This window comes from Theropithecus gelada, chromosome 17 (assembly GCF_003255815.1).
Source record: "Theropithecus gelada isolate Dixy chromosome 17, Tgel_1.0, whole genome shotgun sequence".
Classification (NCBI taxonomy): domain Eukaryota; kingdom Metazoa; phylum Chordata; class Mammalia; order Primates; family Cercopithecidae; genus Theropithecus; species Theropithecus gelada.
This window is the reverse complement of record NC_037685.1, coordinates 74,170,255-74,182,649: the sequence shown is the minus strand read 5'-3', so window position 1 is coordinate 74,182,649 and position 12,395 is coordinate 74,170,255. Positions and strand designations below refer to the sequence as shown.

At 34.7% G+C, this 12,395-nt stretch overlaps 1 protein-coding gene across 1 annotated transcript in view; it reads right to left on the bottom strand.

Annotated features, from left to right (window-relative positions):
* DNAJC15 (DnaJ heat shock protein family (Hsp40) member C15) overlaps positions 1-12,395 on the bottom strand; it is a 93,653-nt gene that overhangs the window by 37,614 nt on the left and 43,644 nt on the right. The window contains exons 2-3 of the mRNA XM_025364295.1: positions 11,194-11,245; positions 8,627-8,700 (exon numbers count right to left, since the gene is read on the bottom strand). Coding sequence (XP_025220080.1) covers positions 8,627-8,700; positions 11,194-11,245 — 126 coding nt within the window. The remainder of the gene's footprint in view (positions 1-8,626; positions 8,701-11,193; positions 11,246-12,395) is intronic.

The following is a 12,395-nucleotide window of genomic DNA, read 5'->3' as shown; positions in this document are numbered from 1 at the left end:
GGAGTTGTTTATGCTAAGAGCGCTCTTTAATAAAGGTATAGCTTGCTAATCTTTATCTCACTCTGCTTTCAAGAAAACCCAAGCTGTGCAAATGACTTCAAGGTTTCTGGCCTAAACTGTCAAACTGCCATTTAATGACTTAGGAAAGGAGCAGCTGTTTATTTGTTGTGAATAACAGACATGAGGAGAATGATTTCGGATATATTAAGTTTGAAATGTCTTAAATATCCAAGTGGAGAATGTGTGACTTAACATCAGACTTAACATTTGTGAGTCATTAGTGGACAGACAGCATTTAAAGCCATGAGACTGAATGAGATGGTTTAAAAATTAGAAGTCCAAGGAGTGTTCCCTAAAGACTGCTACACTTAGTGATACAGAAACGGAGAGGAATCAGTAAAGGAGGCTGAGAAGGCCTAGCAGTAAAGGAGGAAAATAACTACAAGTCAAGAGTGAGGAAACTAAAAATGGTTTCAAAGTTTCTGATAGGTAAGGAAAAACGAGAGCCAAGAACTGACTTCTGGATTTAGCAAAGAGGACATCAAAAACTGAGAAGAGCTGCAGACAGTGAGGTGAGCGTACGATTAGTGTGTTTAAGACAGAATAGGAAGAGAGGAATGGAGACAGCAAGTAAAGACACTATTTTCAGTAGCGCTAAACAGAGAAACAGGATGTACAAACTCAGCTTTTAGGAGGAAACATACACATATATGATTACAGGCATATGTGTTTCTAAGCATGAAATCATTTCCTTACAAGTAGGGAAAAATAGGTATGCTTACATGAAATAAAATCTGAAAGCATATAAATAACTTTAAAGTTTTTTTAGCTGGTGGGATTATAATTTTTTTTCTTTTTTTCAACTTCTAAATTTTCAACAATGAGCACGTGCTATTTATACAATTAAAGAAAAAGAAGCCTACTAAAAGAAACCAAGGAAATGACTAGAGCTTTAAAAATGGGTTGTAGGGAGTCAGATCTGGTCATTTATATAAGCTATACTCTTTGAACAGCTTGTTATAAATTTCTACTTGGTAATAAATAATTCCTGGCAATTAATTCATTCAATAAACACTTCAGCAACTGCTGTGTACCAGGCACTTTTCAAATGAGAATCAAGGTCTGTCCTTCATCACACAGATGCTAATCTATCAATGAATCAATACTGTGAGAATATAATGTATTATCCAAGTTTCAAGTAATTTATAATCAGTAAAAAGACAAACAGTCCCCCACCCCTGAGTTTTGAGGAGAGGAAGGATACCAAATTGGGTTAAGTACACATACTAACCTGAACAAATTTTATATCTTTCTAAACATACACAGAGAGTATGTACATATATAAAGAGAGATATAGAGAGAAATATAGATACAGATACAAATGGAAAGAAGTAAGGCAGCCAACTGTGGTGCCTCACGCCTGTAATCCCAGCACTTTGGGAGGCTGAGGTGGGCGGACCACCTCAGGTCAGGAGTTAGAGACCAGCCTGGCCAACTTCGCCTCTACTAAAGATACAAAAATTAGCTGGGTGTGGTGGTGCACGCCTGTAATCCCAGCTATTCTGGAGGCTGAGGCAGGAGAATCGCTTGAACCTGGGAGGGCAGTGAGTTGTGAGTGCACCACTGCACTCCAGCCTGGGCAATGGAGACAGACTGTCTCAAAAAACGAGGGACTTAGAGGAATAGGGGCTGGTTTTAAGGTTTCTTTCAGGAAACCAAAATTTGAACGCGATGCATACCTTACTCCCTAAATTAAAGGTAATTAGTTGATTTAGTCATAACAAAATAGAAGTATCACCAAATATTTGTTCTTACTTTTGTTTTTAAATCATGCCTGAACTAATACATAGAGTAATTATTCAGGAAAAAAATATTTCAATGAGTCTTTATTTACCTTGGGGAGCTCTAAAATTTGGAGCCAGCATAATAAAAAAGATAAATTTATCATGTTTCATTAACTGTCATTCCCACTATAGTCACAAAGCTCATTAACCTTAAAAGCAGGTATTGGTATCTGAGTAATTTTTTCACTTTCAGTTTTGCCCAGGTAGACATAGAGTTTCAGAAAAGGCTACCTAAAATCTAGTGGCAGGAAGAAGTTCATATGAACACTGATTTTATTACGAGTAAGTCAATCTGTATATACATATAATCAACACAACCCTTCCAAAAGAACTAGACCATTTTAAGAACAGAGACTTAACATTTAGGGCTGTGTGCAGAAAAGTATACAAAGAGAAAACAAAAAATTGCTATGTTACTCACTACTAAAATACATTCAGCCCTCAGTATCTGTGGGTGACTGGTTCCAGGACCACTCATACTAAAATCTGCACATACTCAGGCACCACGGTCAGCCCTATAGAAACCACAGATACAAAAACTTGGCCTCAGTGTAGGTGGGTCTTACATCCCATGAATACTACATTTTTGATCTACATTTCATTGCAGACGTGGAGGGCTCATTGAGTTTATTTGTTAAAATCATGATTAAGTGGACCTGTGCAGTTCAAACCCAGGTTGTTCACGGGTCAACTGTATTTACACATTTCTTCAGAGAAAATCATGCTTCTTAAACTTCTAGAAATTTTAGGCCTTATAATATATAACTTTAAATAGAACAAAACTGTTATCACAGTATTTTAATCTATTGTTATGTCTGAATTAATATCTATGCATGAGCAAGTACAAAATTGTAACTCTGTACTCCTCTCCACTAATAAAACTGAAAGGTCCTTTTAAGCTTGAAAAGAATATACCCATATTGCATTATATTAGGACTTACAGATATAAGCCACTGCAAAACCATTTTCTGACAACACTGTGGTAGGTCAAAGAAAATGTTTAGATCCAAAAAATGAGATTACTATAAGGAACAAGTATACCATCAAATAGATGGAGTAAATCGTCCTTTTTTCTAAAAACAGAAACACATCCTGGACCTTACAAATGATTATTCTGTACTATCCCATTCATAAAATATTGTATATATAAACAACAAAAATCAAAATCATTTTCCTTCTAAAATTAGCACTAAATGCTATAGTGCCATGTTAGATTATTTTGTGTCTCCTTTACTAAGTTAAACCAAAGTCTTCATTAGCTAATTCATTCATTCAATAGCTTGAAACACAAAAGTCCTCCAGGCAACTAGAGAAGAACTGGATCATCCCACAGTTTTAAAAGAATACATTTATCATAAGCTATAAACTTTATTATATACAATAATCTATTTGATATATAAAGCGAACGAAGGATGATTTTAATTAGTATATTTTTCCATAAATTTCACTTGACCATAAAACAAAATAAATGCAATTTAGAAAATAATATTCAAATAAAAGGACAGATTCACAAACAGAAAATTAAAAGCCTCAAAAACAAAGATGAAGGATGGGTTTTCTCCCCCAGAAAAAAATTTAAGGGTAATTAGACATTGGCTGAGTCAATAATATACATTAATACATTAATAAAAAAATCAAGCAAAAGGGCACTGGTTCAAAAGAGCAGACTGAATCATAAAGGTATTTTGCTTTCCAAAGTGCCTTTGAAATGAGAAAAGACAGCGTACATTTTAAAACACCCTTAATAGGCCTGGAAAACAAGAAATGGGATAAACAGCAAACCAGATAGTTTAAAGAAATCCTAGGTAAAATTTGCACGTACAGAAAAATCCCAGCAGCCTCAAACACCAGAGAAAAGAAGAAACCCTTTTCAGAAAACAAGAACACTAAATTCAGAGTCAACAACAACAATAAAAAATCAGCGTAACTTATTAAACCAGAACAATATAAACAGATCATTCCTACTTTACTAATATAGAGCCTAAGAGGCCAGGCACCTGTCACTTTTGCCCTTAGGCTGAGAAAGAGAACCACATGCCTCTTTCTCTGATATGCATCTTATTCTGGGTGGTAGGTACTAAACGAACCAGAGGCATACCAGCAGACCCCATTTCAGACCCAGAAGTGTAGGGAGGTGAGAAGCTATGCCAAGCGGTAAAATGTACACAGTGCTCAACCTCTCCTGCACTCTCCAGGTACCTGCCTCTAGTCTCCTTGCTCTGAAAGACATGCCTGTTAACAAACCCACCTACGTTATTTACAGTCCACGGTCAACACGCTCATTCCATTAAGTTGTTGAGCAACCGTACCAAACTGCTGAAGAAAAGTTAAGAACATAGGCCGGGCGCGGTGGCTCAAGCCTGTAATCCCAGCACTTTGGGAGGCCGAGACGGGTGGATCACGAGGTCAAGAGATCGAGACCATCCTGGCTAACACGGTGAAACCCCGTCTCTACTAAAAAATACAAAAAACTAGCCGGGCGAGGTGGCGGGCGCCTGTAGTCCCAGCTACTCCGGAGGCTGAGGCAGGAGAATGGCGTGAACCCAGGAGGCGGAGCTTGCAGTGAGCTGAGATCTGGCCACTGCACTCCAGCCTGGGTGACAGAGCAAGACTCCGTCTCAAAAAAAAAAAAAAAAGAAAAGTTAAGAACATTACTTCTATTAGTCAATTTAGTCAGCATAAATATAAATCAACAACCAACGATCATTGGACATTTGAGCAAATCCAATATCATGGAGGGGAAAAAAAGAACCAATATGAACACCTAACAACTGGCTTTAGGAAAAGGAGATAAATTGGGAAGCAGAAGAGAATTTGGCCAAATTCTAATGAATGGCTTTAGAAATATTCAAAAGGATACCACATTAATTAAAAAATGGTTTGCTAGAAAGAAGAAAGAATTCTTGGAAGTTAGAAAATTACTAATGTTGGCCGAGTGCAATGGCTCACGCCTATAATCCCAGCAATTTGGGAGGTTGAGGTGGGTGGATCACTTAAGGTCAGAAGCTCGAGACCAGCCTGGCCAACATGGTGAAACTCCGTCTCCACTAAAAATACAAAAGTTAGCTGGGCGTAGTGGCGAGTGCCTGTAATCCCAACTACTTGGGAAGCTGAGGTAGGAAAATCACCTGAACTCGGGAGGCAGAAGTCGCAGTGGGCTGAGATTGTGCACTACAGACCGGGTCCTGTCTCAAAAAAAAAAAAAAATTTTTACCGATGTTAAGAATTCAGTGGATAGACTGAATAACAGAATGGATATTGCTAAAGGCCAACCTGGTGATCTGGAAAATAAGCTGTGAAAACACTGTAGAATGAAGAGCAAGGAAAGATAAGGAGATGGAAAATAAGAGATAAATTGGTAAGAGACATACAGGATAGACATCTTTTTATCAGGTCCAACATCTTTCTGTTCGGAGTTCCCGAGTTCCAGAAGCCGAGAATCCGAGAGACAATGAAAGGAAGAAATAACAAAAGAAAAAAATGTAAGAAAATCTTACAGAACTAAAGACCATTTTCAAATAAGTTAGGGCTAAGAATTCTTGTGAAATTCCAGATCAGTAAGAAAGAGAAAATCCTACAAACTTTCAGAGCCAAAAAAAGCCACCACTACCAAAACCTAAAACCCAAAACCCAAACAACAAAAACCAAAACAACAGGTTGTCTACAATGGAATAATAATAATAAGACCACCAAAAAATCTAGCTGTGAGTATGCAGGAATGCAGGAGTGCAGGCACTGAGGCTTAGTCTCAGCAGAGATTTCTATACTTCTCTAATGTTGGCTCCACCAAATTTCAAGGAGCTAGCAGCTGATAATTAACAGTGAGAACAAAAGACACAAACTGTTTAATAAAGCAGAAAAAACATTTATCATCCATGTGTTCCATCTAAAAAACTTATTCTACGTACTATTTCAGCAAAATGAAAAAAAAGTATGAAAAAGAGAAAGATAAGATTGAAAAACAACATGTTAAAGCTTAGAGAAAAAAAAAGAAAGTTTAAAAACAATGAAAAGAGACCCCCATCGAAACTTGAGCCCTGGACAATCTCCTTTGAATGACAGAGACTTAGTGACACACAATTACAGTTCCTGTCTTTTTAGTAACCCTATTTGGTTCAATAATTAATAATATTTACAAAATCAAAACACTATATATACTGTGTTTATGAGGTGTAACATTGGGATTCATTAGTACCAAAAGAAAGTATGCACATACTTCATTTCTCAGTTTCCCTGGAATGATTACTATTTTTTAAATTGTTTAAAAATACTTGCATCTTTACTGAGGTAAAAATATAATAATGATTATGATAAAGATAAAGATATTCTAAGATGTTTTACTGCAAACTCTAAGAGTAGCACTTTGTGAAAAAGAAGCCAGATTTATTGAAAGCTAGGTTTCTTACCTTGAAGCCCACAAGGAGGGAAAGGGGGTACACATCATTTCCCTTTAAGAAATGCAGGTACCAGGCTCAGACTCTTTATATTAAATAGGACAAATAAGATTCCTCTGAGAAGATGAGGGAGCAGGTCATGTGAGCCACTGAAGAAAGAGTTTACATGAGCGTATCCCTTATAATCTCCTGAATTACCCTGCCTTATCTGTGAGCCTCTACCAAGTACTGAAGATTTTCTCATTTTCTTGCTCTCTCTTCCTTTACAGTGTTAAATAATGCAGTTCTGCAAAGCTTGGTAATTTTCTATTTACGGTGTACTGAAGATCACCATAACAGAAAAGAAACAATTTCTGAAATTCTCTCCATTTATTATTTATAAACATATGGAAAGATATAAATAGAATTCATTTAAAGAACTATGTTACTGTGTCCATTGCTACTACTCTATTTCAAGCCATCATCATCTATCACCTGGACTATCTCAATACCCGCTTACTGGTTTCACAGCTTCTACTCTGACTCTAGGTAGCAAGCAGAGTAATAACCTACAATGCAAATCACATTGCCTCCTTGCTCAAACCCTTCCAAGGGCTTTCTATCATGCTTAAGGTAAAATTTGAAGTTTTTTTTCATTGTCTATTAGATCCTAAGGCATCTGGGCCCAAGCTACCACTATTTCCTTCAAACACTCCTTTGGAGATACTCTTGCTGCTAGGCTCATTTGCACCTCAGGACCTTCGCAGTGATCCGACCACCCAGGAGGCTCTCATACCAGAGGCTCATATGGCCTGCTCCCTTATCTTCTTGGAGAAACCTTACCTGGCCTATCTAATGTAAAGATTCCTCACTACTGTTACTCTTTAGCCTCTTACCCTGATTTGGTTTTCTCAAAAGCACTCAACACTTCTAGGTATTATGTATCTTACTTCATTTTTTTTTTTTTTAACTGTGTCTCTCCACTAACATGTAAGCTCCTAGGGCAATGTCTTTGGTCCATAACTATATCCCACTGTCTATGATAATGTAGTAAGTAGTAGGTGCTCAAAGAATACTGACTGAATACCTACCAATATTTTAGCTGAATAAAATAAAAATAGGAAAACAGAAAATACACCTATGTTCCCCTCTAATCACAGACATGCATTTATAGGACAGTAAAATCACTTGCTGTTTTTTTGAATCTAAGTTTAATTATTTGTCAGTATGTCATCCTTTGGTGCTGTCATTGTTCATGGCTAACTAAGCCTCACAAGCCTGTAACGCCTTTGCTAAAAGAAACAATTCATTTTTTGTGACCTATACCACAATATAAATGTAAGATGCTATACATAAACAATGAAAATTTCTAGTTTTATGATCATGAACTAGAACTTGATAAATTTAATAGTTGTGATAATGGTATTAACATGACATTCTGTCCTCCAATAAATTATAAATTTGGAAAAAACGAGTCTTTCTGGTAAGTTTTGAAATATTTATTGAAAAAACATATATAAAATAGGTAGTTTAGTAGTTTCACATTTAGTAGTATTATATCAACTTTGACATAACTTACTTTCCCTGTTTAATTAGTATTCATTTGTTTAAGAAACATTTAGTGAGTCCTCATCCCTGTGCCAGGAACTTAGAATAGCTGATGATCAACTTGGTTTGCAGCAATTTGAGAGTCTCAGATCTCAACCAAGTTGATCTATCCCAGATCTGCTTCTTCCCTGAAGCCAACGTTTACACTGCAGGGCCTCAGTGACTTTTCTTTATAATGTCTTCAGTGGTTGCAAACTACAATCCATACTGTTGCTTTTACGGATACATACTGTCATTCATTTTTTCACTTATGTTCAGCTCCCCAGAGTAGCTATGATGCTAGTGTAAAAATGTATAATAAGTTCTACAGGATTTCACGGTTGGAATCTCATAGTTTTATGTTTGAGATGGCCAAGCATGATGTTGTAAAGGGACTAGTTTCAAATTTCAAGATGGCATCAACTCTTGGGTAAGATTCATCAGGACAAGAACCATGTCTTCTTTGTTCATCAGCTATTCCAAGCTGCTGGCACAGGGATGGGGACTCAATAAATGTTTATTGAATAAATGAACAGTAACTAAATGGGGAAAACAAGTTACATCAAAGTTGATGTAATACTACCAAACAGATTATAATAATTAGATGTCAAAACCAGGAATAAAGTTAGATATAAAAATAATGTGACCAAGAAATTAAAAGAAACTGAGCCAGTAAATTAGACAAACTCACCAATGATATAGTGAAGGAAATAAACTTCTACAAACATTGGAAAATCCAAGACCATTTTCTAAGTTAACTCAAATATGTCACACGAACAAAAATCAAAATGAGTTTTCTAACTAAAGCCACATTTAACTTACAGGAGTTGAAATCTTCTTTGCAGTTTTCGTGATAACTTGTTCTAGAGGTTTCCAGATCCGAAATGCATAGCGACCTAAATAGTAAAAGGAATAAAAGCAAACATATTTTCTATAATCAAAATCAATCAACACCTTCAAAGTGCTTGCCACAGTATTTATTGATAGTTTACATACGTCATTTCAATAAGTATTTCAAAACTTACCAGAAAGATGGTCAATTTTTTTCATATTTTTAATTTATTGGAGGGCAGAATTTCATGTTAATACCATTATCATAGCCGTTAAATTTATCAAGTTCTGGTTTATGATCATAAAACTAGAAATTTTCAATGTTTATGTATAATATCTTACATTTATATTATGGTATGTATCACAAAAAATAACATCCTAGTATTCTTTCTACAACAAACTGTAAAGTCCTATTATGTATAAAAGATACTTAAAATACTAAAATGATTAACTGTATTGCTTTTTATGATAATCACTTTGAAATATATAGAAAACAAATCAAATTATGATCTATACTGCACAGAAATAGTTTTAATGGAATTATCTCTAAAGTAAAAAAGCAATTACATATGAAATATTTACCAAAGATGTTGATTATCAATTTTGTCTCACTGAGGATAGCTACTCTCTCCAAAAACTTATTTTTAGTTCTTTCCTTAGTTAGGAATCTTAATAATCAAAACTCCCCTGAGTTTTAACAACTAAAAGTCAATAGTAAAACAGGTTCTAAATTATTTTCAGGGCATCAAATAAGAGTAAAATATTATTTAGCTAATTTATCTTTTGTACCCCAATCAGATTGTGTCTTCTACCAGTATCTCTTTCTCCAATAGTCTTGCTAGAAAATCAGTATATGACACTACATGCTTTAATTCAACTTCTAACCATAAGTCTATTTGCAAATCAAGAGTTCTACTGCAAAAATTCAACTACCTAAGCCTTTTAGAAAAATTTACCTGCCTATGTATAATGTTATTTCTGTGCAAACATGTTACAGTGAAAGACAGGATGCCAGAAATGGGAAAATGTGAAGATAAAAAGCTCTTGAGATAAAGGAGAACATTAAATAAAGTGAAATTAAATGAGGCTGATTCCCTAACTTGTCTGTATCTCTTATCACATAGATGTCATCTTCCATTTGATTTTATAATAGTATGAAATGTAGCTTTTATATTACCTCAAAATTCTTCAAAACCACAGTGATTGACTTCTAATTTCAGTTAAAAAGCATTTGAATGCTTCAAGAAGCGACATCTGGAGGTTTACTCTAACTAGAAGACCTAGTGCTAACAAATCTAAGTGTACTTTCTCCTAAATTCTACTATTTGGTTGTATTTGGCTCTGGAAGAGATCTTGCTGTTATTTAATATAATATTCTAGTCAGTAATATGAGGTTGGGAATAGTGTGGTCTATACAGAATACACACACCAATTCTTGTCATTTTACAAAGATGATACTGGAAAAATATATCTTTATCTAATTTCAAATCAAAATCTTACATGTGAATTCATAACTATGCCTACTCTAATTAATACTAAAATTCCTTTATGTTTAGGGGCAAGTTTGTCAGAATTCTGTTTGAGACCTGATATTCTTCTCATGAAACCTCAGAAATTCATTAAGTTATATAACTGAGATGTAAGACCCTGATGGCAAAAACACCAAGAGAATCTGAACCACTGATCAAGATTTCAAAGTTCTGATTGTTGAAGTGTTTCATCACTTCCAAGATAAAAGATTAAAATGGGGTTTTAAAAAATAATTATGAGAAATTAAATACCATACAAAACAAGAGCCTCTTATTTCTCATTTTTCTATTAGTCTTACTAAACTCCATATAGCTACAATGGAATGCAGCTTTGCCTAAAAGATCCAATTAACAAGATCAAACTGATAGAACTTACAAACACAAATGCTAGAACAAAAAAGTAAATCTTTATCAATAAGGACATAATCGCAAATTAATATTTAGAAAATAGCTATGTAATTTAAAACTATGGTAAGTTAATGACAGACTCAGCAAATCTACTTTAGATCTTCAGAACTATTCTTTCCAAAAAGGTAATTTTAGCAGTGAAAAAAATTCTCCTGGATTTATCAAGGTAATTATATCAATATGTTGAGAGACAAATTAATAAACTATACGGAACAACTATGCTCATGAGAAAGAACTGACAGCTTAAAATGTATAAACCTATCTGCAATAAAAAATAAATATGGGAGAATAAAGGAACTCCATGCCACTTACATTGCACAATATTAAAATTTCTTTTTATAGTATACTATACCTCAAACTGAAAAAAAAAGCTAGGAAGATAAACTATTATTGGAGCTAGTTTTCCGGGCTCTTGTATCACTAATTTTCTTCCCCATAAAGTTTATCTAGATTTTGCTACAATGACAAATGTTCAGTAACTACAAATGCTGGAAAGAGTGAGAATGTATTATGTCTGAAAACCAAAACCTCAGAATACTAAGGGTCTACTCAATGAATCACTGTAGACACTATTTGGAAATATTTCTCCTGCAATTTATTGGTATATATTCTTTATCTTACCTGCAAATGCAAGAGCCGCAACACCCAGTCCTACAGCTATCAGACTTCTTACCTATGGAAGAAAAAATGAGTATTACTTATGATGTAACATGCTGGGTTTTAAAAGTAAATCATTTTTAATAATGAGAATAATTACGTTACAATACTACATTTTCTTTAAGCTCTACTGTGAAGACCAGGACTTAAAAAAATACACAGTCTATGGGATTATATCTGCTGCTCACTATATCAGCTAATTCTCAGTGAACTGAAATGATTCTAGATTTTCATTTAATTTCCATATATTTGAATCCATTCTAACCGAGAGCTTTTATATCACCTATTGCTAAAATTTGTTCTATAGATGATTTTGAAGTGGCTTTGATATATTTATCTTCTATAAAGATAAAAAGCACCTATTTCCTCCTCCATATTTTACATTTGCAATGTTCAACAGCATTTGCTATATTTAAAAATTTCATGAAATCTTACATCAATGTTTAGGAAAGAAGTCAAGCTTCCAAACTTAACAAAAATGATAAAAAATTCAAAAGTTAATGTCTACCCTTCTAGACCAGTGTAAAAATTTTAAAATAAGGGCCCAAAATTCAGAATGTCAGATATAAGCTAATTCTGATGAGAATTTATTTTAAATTGGCTATATACCCATATTATTCTGAGCTTTTCTCCTTAAACATCTCAGGAAACTATTAGTGTCACAATAAAGATTTGTGTGGCAGAGATCAATGGTAATCCTCAATATCTATTCTCTTTTTTTCAATAGGATCAGGAATTCCTGTTTTTAGCTAGATACATTTTTCCAAGCCTCCTTTAGACTTAGGTATGGCTATGCTAACTAAGCACTGGCTCATAAGATATAACCAGAGTAGTGTATGCAACTTCTGAGAAGTCCTACAGAGGGGTAGGGAGATGTCCTTCTCCTTTTCCATTTCTCCTTCCTGCTGGCTGGAATGCATACATTATTGCTGGAGCAGCCCTCTTGGATAAAGTAGGAAGAACAATGAGATGAAAAGACATTGGTTCCAGATGGAGCTGCCTTCCCACCCCTGAATTGCCTCTATTTATTAATACATGGGATAAAAATAAAAGTTCTATCTTCCTAAGCCACTATATTTTGGGGTTTTAGGCACTTGGAGCCAAAACAAATTCTAATGGATACAAAATTAAGCAGTGAAACCACAGGAACATTTTTGTCTGATAAG